Source organism: Pristiophorus japonicus, chromosome 13, assembly GCF_044704955.1.
Source record: "Pristiophorus japonicus isolate sPriJap1 chromosome 13, sPriJap1.hap1, whole genome shotgun sequence".
NCBI classification, from domain to species: Eukaryota; Metazoa; Chordata; class Chondrichthyes; family Pristiophoridae; genus Pristiophorus; species Pristiophorus japonicus.
The window spans coordinates 146,752,387-146,769,447 of NC_091989.1; the positions used below are offsets into that span (position 1 = coordinate 146,752,387).

The following is a 17,061-nucleotide window of genomic DNA, read 5'->3' on the forward strand; positions in this document are numbered from 1 at the left end:
AATGAGCTAGCTTCAACTGCTTCCTTGGGCAGAGAATTCCACAGATTCACAACCCTCTGGGAGAAGAAATTCCTTCTCAACTCGGTTTTAAATTGGCTCCCCCGTATTTTGAGGCTGTGCCCCCTAGTTCTAGTCTCCCCGACCAGTGGAAGCAACCTCTCTGCCTCGATCTTGTCTATCCCTTTCATTATTTTAAATGTTTCTATAAGATTACCCCTCATCCTTCTGAACTCCAACGAGTAAAGACCCAATCTACTCAATCTATCATCATAAGGTAACCCCCTCATCTCCGGAATCAGCCTCGTGAATCGTCTCTGTACCCCCTCCAAAGCTAGTATATCCTTCCTTAAGTAAGGTGACCAAAACTGCATGCAATACTCCAGGTGCGGCCTCACCAATACCCTATACAGTTGCAGCAGGAACTCCCTGCTTTTGTACTCCATCCCTCTCGCAATGAAGGCCAACATTCCATTCGCCTTCCTGATTACCTGCTGCACCTGCAAACTAACTTTTTGGGATTCATGCACAAGGGCCCCCAGGTCCCTCTGCACCGCAGCATGTTGTAATTTCTCCCCATTCAAATAATATTCCCTTTTACTGTTTTTTTTCCCCAAGGTGGATGACCTCACACTTTCCGACATTGTATTCCATCTGCCAAACCTTAGCCCATTCGCTTAACTAAATCTCTTTGCAGCCTCTCTGTGTCCTCTCCACAACCCGCTTTCCCACTAATCTTTGTGTCATCTGCAAATTTTGTTACACTACACTCTGTCCCCTCTTCCAGGTCATCTATGTATATTGTAAACAGTTGTGGTCCCAGCACCGATCCCTGTGGCACACCACTAACCACCGATTTCCAACCCGAAAAGGACCCATTTATCCCGACTCTCTGCTTTCTGTTAGCCAGCCAATTCTCTATCCATGCTAATACATTTCCTCTGACTCCGCGTACCTTTATCTTCTGCAGTAACCTTTTGTGTGGCACCTTATCGAATGCCTTTTGGAAACCTAAATACACCACATCCATCGGTACACCTCTGTCCACCATGCTCGTTATATTCTCAAAGAATTCCAGTAAATTAGTTAAACATGATTTCCCCTTCATGAATCCATGTTACGTCTGCTTGATTGCACTATTCCTATCTAGATGTCCCGCTATTTCTTCCTTAATGATAGCTTCAAGCATTTTCCCCACTACAGATGTTAAACTAACTGGCCTATAGTTACCTGCCTTTTGTCTGCCCCCTTTTTTAAACAGAGGCGTTACATTAGCTGCTTTCCAATCCGCTGGTACCTCCCCAGAGTCCAGAGAACTTTGGTAGATTATAACGAATGCATCTGCTATAACTTCTGCCATCTCTTTTAATACCCTGGGATGCATTTCATCAGGACCAGGGGACTTGTCTACCTTACCTTGAGTCCCATTAGCTTGTCCAGCACTACCCCCCTAGTGATAGTGATTGTCTCGAGGTCCTCCCTTCCCACATTCCTGTGACCAGCAATTTTTGGCATGGTTTTTGTGTCTTCCACTGTGAAGACAGAAGCAAAATAATTGTTTAAGGTCTCAGCCATTTCCACATTTCCCATTATTAAATCCCCCTTCTCATCTTCTAAGGGACCAACATTTACTTTAGTCACTCTTTTCCATTTTATATATCTGTAAAAGCTTTTACTATCTGTTTTTATGTTTTGCGCAAGTTTACTTTCGTAATCTATCTTTCCTTTCTTTATTGCTTTCTTAGTCATTCTTTGCTGTCGCAATGGGTCGGTTAAATTTATCGCCGGCATTTTCGTTAGCGCTCCCTCAGGTCAAGTGTGTAACAGCTGATTTTGTGCCACCTTCAGCTCTTCGCCCAATTCCGACAAATTTCTCATTGGGAGCAGCAAACTTTTTCAAGGCGCTAAAAATTACCGCTCCACCTGGGTTACCGCCCCAACTGAGATGTGATCGGATTTCTCCCCCAGAGTGTATAGCAAATCACTGAGCATGCAATAACACACTCATCATCATCACATTCCTTATATTTAATATTTTTTATTGGCTCATATATAAAATCATACGACATCGGGATATTCATGAGGTTTAAATCACCACCATTGCATCTATTACTGAAATAATCTGCTACACACACACAGACACACACACACTATCAGACAGACACACAGATAGAGACATGCAAGCACAGGCATGCGCACATGCACAGACAGACTCACAGACACAGACACACCCACACACACAGGCACACAGAGAAACAGACAGACACTGATATAGGCAGAGACATGCACACCCAGACAGACAGACACACACACACACACACACACACACAAAGACACACACAGAGACACACATACAGACACAGAGGCACACATACACAGACAGACAGAGACACACAGGCACACACACACACAGGCAGACAGACACACAGATACAGGGAGACACACGCACACACAGATACACACACACACACACACACACACACACACATACATACACAGAGACACACACACAGGCACGGGTCAATTGGACCGAATGATGTGTGAAGTTTCCATTAGGTCCATAATGCTAAATCCATCTAACGATTGTTCAGCTCCAGCTATGGTATGTCTACTGTGGAATATTAAATTGTGTAATATGCGCTTACTGACTGACAGAGTGTCCCCTATATCAGTTCATTGCTGTTATTACAGTGTCCCCTATATCAGTACATTCTTGTTATTACACAGTGTCCCCTATATCAGAACAGGCCTGTTTTTATAGAGTGTCCGTCAATATCAGTACAGGCCAGTCAGCCTAATCTCGGTGGTGGGCAAATTGTTGGAAAAAATTCTGAGGGACAGGATAAATCTTCATTTAAAAAGACACGGATTAATCATGGACAGTCAGCATGGATTTGTTAACGGAAGGTCGTGTCTGATTAACTTGATTGAATTTTTTGAGAAGTTTAACCAGGAGTGTCAAAGAGGGTAGTGCTTTTGATGTAGGGTATATGGATATCTGGGGGTCCTTGTGCATGAAACACAAAAAGTTAGTATGCAGATACAGCAAGTAATCTGTTTTTGTTATGTTGACACTGCCATATCAAGTACAAGCAGTAAATGGGGGATAGGGGAGGGGCACCAGTAAATGGGGTATAGGGGAGGGGCACTGGAAAAGGGGGAATAGGGAGGGGCACCAGTAAATGGGGGATAGGAGAACGAGCCCACATTGCGATATGTGTGCGCACTAGGTCCGTGCAGCAGAGCAGGTCTCCAGTCATCCTGGTTCAACCCTTGCCGCTGGATAAAGGCCTAGATCTGTCAAGCCCGTGTGGTGGCTGATGTGCAACAGTCAGCACACGGTAAAAAAATCCACGCACAGGCATCTTCCACCCCCTCAATTGGAGTTCAGGACTGGAACATCAGGTCCTTCATTTAAACATCTGTGACTCAAGTCATTCTCGTTGGAGGGACCGCCTATGATGATGTATTTTTGTGTTGCCTTAAAACACAAGGGAACTGCTTCCTGTAACAGAAAACCATTGTTTTAAAAATCTTGGCACGTTAACAGAAAGTTCAAACAGTAAGAAGCACATTGTAGTTGTGAGAACTATTAAGTCCTTTAGAAATGATACTAAAATCTCTGGATATTTTACTGATTATTTTAATGCAGTGTTTCGAAAAAAACACAGCTATACTTTCCTTTCGTCAGAAAGCTGAGCAGTTAATGAAAAATACTACATTGATCGATGGGTAAGTAAATGATTATATTCCCTATTGAGTTGAAATTGCATGTCATACTCTAAGCTTTAAGGTTTTCTATACTGAATCAAAAAAATTAAAGCTTTAGTGTTCAAACTCAATTTATGTAAATTAATTGTCGTGATAATATTTGGAATAATGTGGACTTCAATTGAATCTGGAGCTAAAACAAATATTTGCATTTTGTGCCACCAATACATGTTTTAAGATCATACAGACACATCTTATCAGTTGTGGTAACAAGTTGGTGTTTTAACATTTATTTTAGGCATATAGTTAGCAAAGTGAAAGTAGATCCATAAAATTAATCAATTTATGGTTCATGATTTACTGACTACAAAAATGTATACCAAAGATTTATTTTGTTGATTTGATGCGTTTTACACACACAGAAATCCATTGCCAGTGTAAGAGTCACGAGCACAAATTACTGAAAAATTCACCTAAGCAATGTTTTGACCTATAATTTCCTAGTTTTTCTCTCTTACCTCTTTGACCAAGCTTTTGGTCACTTGCCCTAACATCTCTTTATGTGGCTCGGTGTCAAATTTTGTTTTATTACACTCTTGTGAAGCATCTTCGGAGGTTTTACTACATTAAAGGTGCTGTAGAAATGTTTTGTTACCCTTCATAAATAGTGGAGTGACTGGCAATTTTCCAATCCAAGAGGACAATTTCTGGATCGGTTAGTCACTAAGTGATCATATCAATGAACAGTGGTGGGTTTGTGCCCCTGAAAAGCAGAAAACAGATATTAGGAACTGCTACCAAACTGCATGGTAAGTCAAATAACTTGCGATAAATGTGAGTGTGTTGCCAACATCCTGATGACTACAGCATCGACACACACCAAACCCTATCCAATAGTGATGCCACTAGTTGGAGGTTGAAAGCTTCTGCAGCAACTGCTTAGCTCTCTATAACCCAAAAAGGTGTATGTTCACATACCTAGCCTCCAGGTAATTCCTTCCTGCTTTTGTTGTCTCAAGCCTCAGGATTCTCACATAAACTCTTGCATGAACTATTTGGCAAAAAGCTGCTCTCAGCAAAGGGCAGATTGTGACATGTTAAGCACCTTAATCTTCTACAATGTAATGTGTCCAACTTACTCCTCATCAATTGCTTCCCTTGAAGTTGGAAGGAACAATAGGTGGGTGAATTGATCTCGTGCTGTTGCCACATATCTTTGTTCATTATGAGTGATATATATCAGGCTTGGCGTTTCAACGGTGGTACTACTCCCTCCAGCAGAGGTGTACTCTGGTTCTAGTTTACCACTTATGTGGCATCTGCATAGGGTTCAGTGCAGTGCAGTAATCCAACATATGGGGGTAAATTTGCATCTTCATTGCCTTGGCAGTAATTTGGCAGAACAGATTGCTCACCCATTGTAAAACCTGCCCAATTTTAATTCCCTGGATTTCCCGCAGCCCTTGCTGAATTTAAAGGCATTGGAAACCTTTGTTTGCCTCACACAACCAGTCAGATGGAGAGGCTGGCTGGCTGCGGACAGGTAGGCCTTTGGCACTAGGTCACAGAAAGGAGGGAAGAGAGGGATCGCATGGGGGGGGCGGGGGCTGATTTGGTTGGGGTGGGGAGGTCTGGAGAATGATCGGAGGGCTGGAAGATCACGGGGGGATGGGGATGGGGGGGGGGGGGGGGGAGAAGTGGTCCGGGGAATCCGGGGAATGATTGGAGTGTCGCAGGAGTACAGTGGGAGAGGTGTCCAGAAAATGATCGGGGGGGGGAACTGGAGGTGTGCGGGGGGAGGTGGGGGAGGGGAGAGGCCTCATGGAGTGGTCTCTGATCATGGGTTGGGGGGGTGGGGGGTGGTGAATTGGGTAGGGACGCTGGATCCAGGAGGTAAGTGTAAAGGCAGTCCTCACTTTCCATTAGCTGGTGGGTTTCACAAGGCCTGTAAAACTCGACCAGCCACTGTTAAATTTTAAATGGTGGTCAATTCTGAGACATGCCAGCCTTATAATATTTAAATAGAAGACCCGCCTCCTGGGAGCAGGTTGGCTGCTCACCCCCCGTCCTGTCTCCATTAAAACCGGAAGTGGGCAGGTCCTAGTCTGGATTCAGATTTTTAACACTTTAACTCCCCACCTGTGTTATTATGGCTTCCTTATTCTTCCGACCAAAGTGTACTACCTCACACTTGTGTATATTGACGTTTATGTGCCAATTATATACCCATTCTGCAAGAGAAGTGCTTTTGGTTTTTATTTTTTTATACATATATAACAAATAAGGGAATAACTGATAAGGGGATAAGGGGTTTTGGGGAGCGGGCAGGAAAGTGGACCTGAGTCCATGATCGGATCAACTATGATCGAATTAAATGGCAGAGCAGGCTCGAGGGGCCATATGGCCTACTCCTCTTATTTCTTATGTTAAATAGTGTAATTACTTTAATATCTACTGTTTGTACTGAATGCTGTTCATTTATCTCTTCGATGTTAAATATCTGTTGGTTTAGAGCATGAGTCTTGATCTGATAGAATGCATATTCAATCTGCCTACCAAAAATAAGCATCATATGGTGTCATGTGGTGCTTTCCAGTAAGCCAGAGTACCGTGGCAACAATTTTTTGTTCAATCTCACTATTGTTTACCCAGTTATCAGGCAGATTTTGGTGGATAGGGGATGCAAAGTTTGCTTACAGGAATGGTTGGTAATGCTAAACCCGAGTAAAATATCTAGCATAAAACTCAAAAATGAAACTTTGGTAATGGTTTACTGCATCTGTCAGAAACCAGTTAACTGAAAAACGGAAATAACTTGCATCAGTTCAGCATCTCCACAGAAAAATTGGTTAAGACTGGGGGCTCACTTGTATGGGAATACTTTTCATGATGGTCTGCCAATCCACACTATAATGGATTTGTGTACTAATCTCTGTATTTTCTTTTGTTAAAACCTGACATAACTTTCATTATTTCAGACACAATGACATGCCGTGGCAGCTAAGGAAGAGGGTGCACAATGATCTTTCTGCGGTAGACATTAAGAGCTGGAATGTTACTCAGACCAACATTGAGAAGCTTCGGGCTGGTTTGGTTGGTGCTCAGGTAGCAGGTTCTTCTTCAGCCTTTATGTACAAAAGAGATATTGCTGTAATCTTATGGGGGGGGGGGAAGGAATATCAGTTAGGAAATCATCCGTACTATTAATAAGTTTGCAGTACAGTAGTGAAAGTGATCATTTCACTTCAGCCCCAATCTTCTGGATATAAAGCCTCATTATTGCTCACAGCAGTGCTGGAAATCATTGATATGTAACAAGAAAAGTTTTGTTTCTAAGGTGATAACATACATTACAGCGCAGGTTAAGGCCATTCAGCGCATTGCATCTGTGCCAATGTTCCTTTTAGAGGGCGAAGAGTGTGCTGCAGCCCAGTGTAAAGGAAGGAAAGGGTACAAGTACATTATCTTTCTTGCTCTGTGAGATTGGTTGAACTTCTTGAGGCACTGGTCTGCTGTACTGGGAGTGAGAGAATTGAACTCAGTTGGCACCTCCATCCAGGTGCCACAAATTAGAGTTCTGGCAAGTTTGCTGGCACAGACACCTAACAGTCTATGTCTCTTTATCTTTATTTTCTTCCGGAGGACTTGGAGAGTCAAGTCTGTAAAATTCTGGGTAGTTCGTCAATGCCTGTTGCCTTGTTTGCCGCTTATTCCAGTGATTATTGCTGTAGACATTCTTAAATTGTGAGAAAATTATTGTGTCATGCAGTGAAGTTATCTAAGAGTCAAGTGAGTGAGCAAAATGCTGTTATTTATCTGCATGTCCACCAGTCTGCTGCTGCAGTGTTCAGATTTTAAAGGCTGCACTCTTATTTCTATGCACTCCAGCAAATTCCATTTCGACCAATCACTACTCAAAAGGGCATACAAATGAGCTTATCGAATGGTTACAGCACAGAACAAGGCCATTCGGCCCGTCGAGCCTGTGCCTGCTCTCTGCAAGAGCACTTCAGCTAGTATCACTCCCCTGCCCTTTACCCATAGCCCTGCAATTTTCTTTCCTTCAGGTACTTATCCAATTCCCTTTTGAAAGCTACGATTGAATCTGCCTCCTCTGCCCTTTCAGGCAGTACATTCCAAATCCTAACCACTCGCGTAAAAAGTTCTTCCTTATGTCGCCTTTGCTTCTTATGCCAATCACCTCAAATCTGTGTCTTCTGGCTTGACCTTTCTGCCAATGGGAAGTTTCTCTTTATCTACTTTGTCTAGACCCCTCAACCTTCTCTGCTCTGAGGAGAACAACCTCAGCTTCTCCAGTCTATCCATATAACTGAAGTCCCTCATCCCTGGAACCATTCCTGTTAAATCTTTTCTGCACCCTCTCTAAGGCCTTCACATCTTTCCTAAAGTGCAGTGCCCAGAATTGGACACAATACTCCAGTTAATGCCAAACCAGTGTTTTTATAAAGGTTCATCATAACTTCCTTGCTTTTGTACTCTATGCCTCTATTTATGAAGCCCAGGATCCCATATGCTTTTTAAACCGCATTCTCAACCTGCCCTGCCACCTTCAACGATTTATACCCCCAGGTCTCTCTGTTCATGCACTCGCTTTAGAATTGTACCCTTTAGTTTATATTGCCTCTCCTCATTCTTTCTACCAAAATGTATGAATTCACACTTTTCTGCATTAAATTTTATCTGCCACTTGTCTGCCTATTCCACCAGCCTGTCTATGTCCTCTTGAAGTCTATCACTATCCTCCTCACTGTTCACTATACCTTCCCTCCAATCCGAAAACAACCATTCATCACTACTCCTACATGACTAATGACAATGGCTCCATGTTTCCCCTTACACTTCTGCAAAGCGCCTTAGGATATTTTTCTACATTAAACTACAACTACTTGTATTTATATAATGCCTTTAACGTACTAAAATGTCCCAAGGTGCTTCACAGGAGTATTATGAGATTTAAAAATTTGACACCGAGCCGCATAAATAGAAATTAGTGCGCCAGGTAACCCCTATTGTAAATACGTCTCCTGACCACTGGTTGATGCAAATGTATTTCCTTTAGCATAACAGCATGGCAATCATCATGAGGAAATTCACTGTTTTTATTACAGTGAATAATATGGAACCACCTGCTAGATAATGAATGTTTAATATTTCATCTTCACTCTTAAGATGGCTTTACCTTTACCAATGTTCCAATAATTTAATAAAAGTAAATCATAATACTGGCTGTTGATTTTAATATTATGGATCAATAAGTCAGGATCAGTACGTCTATTATATCTTTCATATTAAGCAGATGTGGAAAAATTGATAGAAACGAGGACTGAACAGGATAGAATGCAAGCCCCATGTAATTCTGATTGAATAACCATTGTTACCTGATGTTGCTGGTCCAATTTCACATGTGTTTCTGCTTCATTGCACCAGTTTTGGGTTGCTTATGTGCCCTGTAATGCACAGAACAAAGATGCAGTCCGCCACACTTTGGAACAAATAGATGTGATAAAAAGAATCATACAGATGTTCCCGGAAGATTTGCATCTAACAACAACAGCAGATGGTATGTCATTATATAATCCATATTTAGGTGAGGAATGTAAAAAAAGTTTCCTGTCCTTGCACAACAGATGTTATTTTATTTGCGTACAATGTGTACATTTTGCTAGCAAAGTGCAGAACACAAGAATGATGGGGGAAGATCACAAATATTTGACCGCCCTCTTGTTATTTGAAGAACACATGGAGGCACGATTTGTGATTTGGGTGAGCAAAGGAGTTGGGTAATTGATAAAAATGAGGTTGTGGATTTAAGCAATTGTTTGTGACTTTGAAACTGGACAAAGGTGGTGCTACCTTCGGAGAAGTTCTTACCATGTCCTAAATGGTGGAGTCTCAGACAAAATACTGCTATGAACTTTAGCTGACAATGCATCAGCAATAAGGTTGCAAAAGACAGTGTGTAGGAAAAATGTTTTTGGAACGTGTAACAATATTGATTAATTCTATTAAAGGAATCACGGAAGTGTTTAATAGTGGTAAAATAGCCAGCCTGATTGGTATAGAAGGTGGACATGGAATCGACAGCAGTCTGGCAGCTTTGCGCATGTTCTATGAACTTGGAGTCCGTTACCTGACATTAACACATATCTGTAATACACCATGGTAAGAAAATGCTTCATTATACAAAAGTATAGCCATTTGTGGCAGTGCCAAGTTTCCTTTGAGTTGGCAAATACGGGATCAGATATTACCCTTCACACAGTAACATAATTACTTGTATTAATGCTATGGCAGTAAGTCCTCTTTTGACTGTAAGTAGAAATAATGGGCTTGCAAAAGAGTCTAAGCAATTATACACATTCCGTGCTCCATGTCCAGTAAAATGGAGACTTGTCCATGCTGCCTAACAAGATGATAACCACTATGAATGTTTAGATCCCAGTTTGTTTCCCTGTAAATTGGATATTTAACCACTAAGAAAAATATTATCTAAGCACAAATAATAAAAATAAAACTGTAAAATTGTTGTGATAAAGGTATCAAGTAGATCCATGTAGCTGCTATATTTGGCGTGAACAGAAAATAGTTTGCCCATATCATGCATCATCTGTAGCTGAAAGACAGGCAGGAGGCCTCCTCTCAAGGCTAGGAACTCAACATCCAGGGGTATTCAACATTCAGGAAGGATAGATAGAAAGGAAAAGGAGAGGGGGTAATGTTGCTGGTTAAAGAGGAAATTAATGCAATAGTAAGGAAGGATATTAGTTTGGATGATGTGGAATCTGTATGGGTGGAGTTGTGGAATACCGAAGGGCAGAAAACGCTAGTGGGAGTTGTGTACAGACCACAAAACAGCAGTAGTGAGGTTGGGGACAGCATCAACCAAGAAATTAGGGATGCGTGCAATAAAGGTACTGCAGTTATCATGGGCGACTTTAATCTACATATAGATTGGGCTAACCAAACTGGTAGCAATACAGTGGAGGAGGATTTCCTGGAGTGTATTAGGGATGGTTTTCAAGACCAATGTGTCGAGGAACCAATTAGAGGGCTCGCCATCCTAGACTGGGTGATGTGTAATGAGAAAGGACTAATTAGCAAACTTGTTGTGCGAGGCCCCTTGGACTGGAGGGTAGCTAATGTAACACCACTTTTTAAAAAATGGGAGAGAGAGAAAATGGGTAATTATAGACTGGCTAGCCTGACATCAGTAGTGGGGAAAATGTTGGAATCAATTATTAAAGATGACATAGCAGCGCATTTGGAAAGCAATGAAGGATCGGTCCAAGTCAGCATGAATTTATGAAAGGGAAATCATGCTTGACAAATCTTCTGGAATTTTTTGAGGATGTAACTAGTAGAGTGGACAAGGGAGAACTAGTGGATGTAGTGTAGTTGGACTTTCAAAAGGCTTTTGACAAGGTCTCACACAAGAGATTGGTGTGCAAAATCAAAGCACATGGTATTGGGTGTAATGTACTGACATGGATAGAGAACTAGTTGGCAGACAGGAAGCAGAGAGTTGGGATAAACGGGTCCTTTTCAGAATGGCAGGCAGTGACTAGTGGGGTGCCGCAGGGCTCAGTGCTGGGACCACAGCTCTTTACAATATACATTAATGATTTAGATGAAGGAATTGAGTGTAATATCTCCAAGTTTGCAGATGACACTAAACTGGGTGGCGGTGTGAGCTGTGAGGAGGATGCTAAGAGGCTGCAGGATGACTTGGACAGGTTAGGTTAGTGGGCAAATGCATGGCAGATGCAGTATAATGTGGATAAATGTGAGGTTATCCCCTTTGGGGGCAAAAACACAACGGCAGAATATTATCTGAATGGTGGCAGATTAGGAAAAGGAGAGGTGCAACGAGACCTGGGTGTCATGGTTCATCAGTCATTGAAAGTTGGCATGCAGGTACAGCAGGTGGTGAAGAAGGCAAATGGTAAGTAGGCCTTCATAGCTAGGGGATTTGAGTATAGGAACAGGGAGGTCTTACTGCAGCTGTACAGGGCCTTGGTGAGGCCTCACCTGGAATATTGTGTTCAGTTTTATTTTCCTAATCTGAGGAAGGACGTTCTTGCTATTGAGGGAGTGCAGCGAAGGTTCATCAGACTGATTCCCGGGATGGCGGGACTGACATATGAGGAGAGACTGGATCGACTGGGCCTTTATACACTGGAGTATAGAAGGATGAGAGGGGATCTCATAGAAACATATAAGATTTTGACGGGACTGGACAGGTTAGATGCGGGAAGAATATTCCCGATGTTGGGGCAGTCCAGAACAAGGGGACACAGTCTAAGGATAAGGGGTAGGCCATTTAAGACTGAGATGAGGAGAAACTTCTTCACTCAGAGAATTGTTAACCTGTGGAATTCCCTACCGCGGAGAGTTGTTGATTCCAGTTCATTGGTTATATTCAAGAGGGAGTTAGATATGGCCCTTACGGACAAAGGGATCAAGGGGTATGGAGAGAAAGCAGGAAAGGGGTACTGAGGGAATGATCAGCCATGATCTTATTGAATGGTGGTGCAGGCTCGAAGGGCCGAATGGCCTACTCCTTCACCTATTTTCTATGTTTCTATGTTTTCCAAGCCTCCCCAAAAGTCACTTTGACAGCTAACATAAAAAGGTGCACAAGAAGAGTACAGAATAATTCTTCCCAGGTTGATTTGTGCAATCAGAGGGTTGTCCTATGATGAGAGATTGAGTAGAATGGATCTATATTCTCTGCAGTTAAGAATGAGAGGTGATTTCATTGAAACATATAAGATTCTGAGAGGGCTTGAGAGGGTAGATGCTGAGAGGTTGTTTCCTCTAGCTAGAGAGTCTAGAACTAGGGGGCATAGTCTCAGGATAAGAGGTCGACCATTTAAGACTGAGATGAGGAGGAATTTTGTCACTCAAAGGATCGTGAATCTTTGGAATTCTCTACCCCAAAGGGCATTGAGTATATTCAAGGCTGAGATGGATAGATTTTTGGACTCTAGATGAATCAAGGAATATGGGGATTGGGCAGGAAAGTGGAGTTTAGGTTGAATATCAGCCATGATCTTATTGAGAAAACACAGACAATTGAGTTTGTGTTGAGGAACAGTGGAGGACTTTTAAGGAGCTTTTTAATAGTGCTCAACAAATATATATTCCAGTGAAAAAGAAGGGCGGTAAGAGAAGGGATAACCAGCCGTGGATAACCAAGGAAATAAAGGAGAGTATCAAATTAAAAACCAATGTGTATAAGGTGGCCAAGGTTAGTGGGAAAATAGAAGATTGGGAAAATTTTCAATAACAGCAAAGAATGACTAAGAAAGCAATAAAGAAAGGAAAGATAGATTACGAAGGTAAACTTGCGCAAAACATAAAAACGGATAGTAAAAACTTTTACAGATATATAAAACGGAAAAGAGTGACTAAAGTAAATGTTGGTCCCTTAGAAGATGAGAAGTGGGATTTAATATTGGGAAATGTGGAAATTATTTTGCTTTGGTCTTCACAGTGGAAGACACAAAAACCATGCCAAAAATTGCTGGTCACAGGAATGTGGGAAGGAAGGACCTTGAGACAATCACGATCACTAGGGGGGTAGTGCTGGACAGGCTAATGGGACTCAAGGTAGACAAGTCCCCTGGTCCTGATGAAATGCATCCCAGGGTATTAAAAGAGATGGCAGAAGTTATAGCGGATGCATCCGTTATAATCTACCAAAAGTCTCTGGATTCTGGGGAGGTACCAGCGGATTGGAAAACAGCTAATGTAATGCCTCTGTTTAAAAAAGGGGCAGACAAAAGGCAGGTAACTATAGGCCAGTTAGTTTAACATCTGTAGTGGGGAAAACACTTGAAACTATCATTAAGGAAGAAATAGCGTAACATTTGGATAGGAATAGTGCAATCAAGCAGACGCAGCATGGATTCATGAAGAGGAAATCATGTTTAACTAATTTACTGGAATTCTTTGAGGATATAACGAGCATGGTGGACAGAGGTGTACCGATGGATGTGGTGTATTTAGATTTTCAAAAGGTTACTGCAGAAGATAAGGGTACGCAGAGTCAGAGGAAATGTATTAGCATGGATAGAGAATTGGCTGGCGAACAGAAAGCAGAGAGTTGGGATAAATGGGTCCTTTTCGGGTTGGAAATCGGTGGTTAGTGGTGTGCCACAGGGATCGGTGCTGGGACCACAACTGTTTACAATATACATAGATGACCTGGAAGAGGGGACAGAGTGTAGTGTAACAAAATTTGCAGATGACACAAAGATTAGTGGGAAAGCGGGTTGTGTAGAGGACACAGAGAGGCTGCAAAGAGATTTAGATAGGTTAAGCGAATGGGCTAAGGTTTGGCAGATGGAATACAATGTCGGAAAGTGTGAGGTCATCCACCTTGGGAAAAAAACCAGTAAAACGGAATATTATTTGAATGGGGAGAAATTACAACATGCTGCGGTGCAGAGGGACCTGGGGGTCCTTGTGCATGAATCCCAAAAAGTTAGTTTGCAGGTGCAGCAGGTAATCAGGAAGGCGAATGGAATGTTGGCCTTCATTGCGAGAGGGATGGAATACAAAATCAGGGAGGTCCTTCTGCAACTGTATAGGGTATTGGTGAGGCCGCATCTGGAGTACTGCGTGCAGTTTTGGTCACCTTACTTAAGGAAGGATATACTAGCTTTGGAGGGGGTACAGAGACGATTCACGAGGCTGATTCCGTAGATGAGGGGGTTATGTTATGATGATAGATTGAGGAGACTGGGTCTTTACTCGTTGGAGTTCAGAAGGATGAGGGGTGATCTTATAGAAACATTTAAAATAATGAAAGGGATAGACAAGATAGAGGCAGAGAGGTTGTTTCCACTGGTCAGGGAGACTAGAACTAGGGGGCACAACCTCAAAATATGGGGGAGCCAATTTAAAACCGAGTTGAGAAGGAATTTCTTCTCCCAAAGGGTTGTGAATCTGTGGAATTCTCTGCCCAAGGAAGCAGTTGAGGCTAGCTCATTGAATGTATTCAAGTTACAGATAGATAGATTTTTAACCAATAAGGGAATTAAGGGTTATGGGGAGCGGGCGGGTAAGTGGAGCTGAGTCCATGGCCAGATCAGCCATGATCTTGTTGAATGGCGGAGCAGGCTCAAGGGGCTAGATGGCCTACTCCTGTTCCTAATTCTTATGTTCTTATGAGTGGCAGAAGAGGCTCAAGGGGCTGGATGGCCTACTCTTGCTCCTATTTCTTATGTTCCTGATTTTTGCTCACCCTCTGGGGATCTATTTGCTATCTGCTCAGCATTTCTTCATGGCTATATTTGCAAACTCAGCATGTTGAGAATCATTGACATCAGTCCATAGTGCAGCATGTAGGTTTTTCAGTACATTGTGACACAGTGCAATCTCTAACTTTATTTTTCACAAATGCAGAATGCACCTAATCGAAACATAACCTTTATTTTAACATTTCTCATTTTTCAGGGCAGATACCAGCAGAGTGGACAGTGGCAGTGTAAAACCTGGTGTCAATGGACTGTCTGAGTTTGGAAAAGTTAGTAAACTATCTGAGACTATGAAAAGTTGCTTTTGATTTACAGTCTTTGGGAGCCATGCCAAAAGTACATTGCTACTGTGTAGAAAGAAAGCATGCATTATGATGTACTGTGTCAGAGTTCATGGTCCTTTTATCATAGAATATTGTTGTGATGTACATATAGAGATTACGGCAAAAAAACGTACCAAGTATTGAAACATGTTGTTCCTTATAAGCCTTTAAATATTTAACAAGTGTATAAGGTTTGCCAACATTAACCAGTAGAATTAGAGTACAGTCTGCAAGATACAAAACTTATCTGATTAGCGTGAATAAGCATGAGAAAGAAACCAATTTGTTCATATAAGTCTTACCAAAAACCTTGCAACAAAGCTCAGACCACAATCTTTCAATCCTCCTTGGATATGGGGGTGGTGCCAGAGGACTGGAGGATTGCAAATGTTACACCCCTGTTCAAAAAAAGGGAGAGGGTAAACCTGGTAACTACAGGCCAATCAGACTAATGTCAGCGGTGGGAAAATTACTCGAGACCATTATCGAGAGACAAAATTGTTTCTCACTTGGGAACAGCCCGCACAGATTTGTTACAGAAAAATCATGTCTGACTAACCTGATTAAGTTCTTTGATGAAGTGACAGAGAGGGTTTGCTTTGTGGTGGCTTTTATTTCAGCATTGTGGCCAAGAAGACGCTGTGACAGAGGGAAGGCAAGGTGTGGGACAAATGTTGAAAGGGGAATTGGGGTTGGGATCACTGGTACTGTAGGCAGATGATTCCATCCCAGATATCCTGGCCAGAAAGGGGCTATCTGGGCTGCATCCTTCCTTCTGCTTTCTCTTCTGCGTCTTCCTCTTTGGCATCTTCTTATTCTCTCTGCGAAAGGATGCTGGAAATCTGAAATAAAAGCAGAAAATGCTAGGAATATTCAGCAGGTTGGGCAGCCCTGCGATCTGAAATCTGTTTCTCTCTCCACGGATGCTGCCAAACCTGCTAAGAATTTCCAGCATTTTCTGTCTTCTTAGAGACCTTCCTTTACCATCCGAGGCCTAGCAAGCAACCTGCAGCATTCCCTACACACTTTAAAAACTTTTAACATCTATGGCAGTAATTTCTTGTTCATCTTCCCCTCCCTTGGCCCCACCATTGGTGGCTGTATTTTCTACCCCCTAGGCCCCACACATCTGCAATTCCATCCCTAAACCCCTCTGACTCACCATCTCTCTCTTTTCCTTTACTACCCTGCCTAAAATCCATCTCCTTCACCAAGGTTTTGGTCACCACTCCTAATATGTACTTCTAGAATCATTGAATCATAGAATGGTTACAGCACAGAACAAGGCCATTCGGCCCGTCGAGCCTGTGCCGGCTCTCTGCAGGAGTACTTCAGCTAGTACCACTCCCCTGCCCTTTACCCATAGCCCTGCAATTTTCTTTCCTTCAGGTACTTATCCAATTCCATTTTGAAAGCTACGATTGAATCTGCCTCCTCTGTCCTTTCAGGCAGTACATTCCAAATCCTAACCACTCGCGTAAAAAGTTCTTCCTCATGTCACCTTTGCTTCTTATGCCAATCACCTCAAATCTGTGTCTTCTGGCTTGACCTTTCTGCCAATGGGAAGTTTCTCTTTATCTACTTTGTCTAGACCCCTCAACCTTCTCTGCTCTGAGGAGAACAACCTCAGCTTCTCCAGTCTATCCATATAACTGAAGTCCCTCATCCCTGGAACCATTCCTGTTAAATCTTTTCTGCACCCTCTCTAAGGCCTTCACATCTTTCCTAAAGTGCAGTGCCCAGAA

At 42.4% G+C, this 17,061-nt stretch overlaps 1 protein-coding gene across 2 annotated transcripts in view; it reads left to right on the forward strand.

Annotated features, from left to right (window-relative positions):
- Positions 1-3,388: 3,388 nt before the first annotated feature.
- Positions 3,389-17,061, forward strand: part of LOC139278874 (dipeptidase 1-like) — a 35,213-nt gene continuing 21,540 nt past the window's right edge. For both annotated transcript variants that reach the window (XM_070898089.1, XM_070898090.1), the window contains exons 1-5: positions 3,389-3,729; positions 6,687-6,813; positions 9,157-9,289; positions 9,741-9,891; positions 15,193-15,262. In XM_070898089.1, coding sequence (XP_070754190.1) covers positions 3,605-3,729; positions 6,687-6,813; positions 9,157-9,289; positions 9,741-9,891; positions 15,193-15,262 — 606 coding nt within the window. In that variant the 5' untranslated portion in view covers positions 3,389-3,604. The remainder of the gene's footprint in view (positions 3,730-6,686; positions 6,814-9,156; positions 9,290-9,740; positions 9,892-15,192; positions 15,263-17,061) is intronic.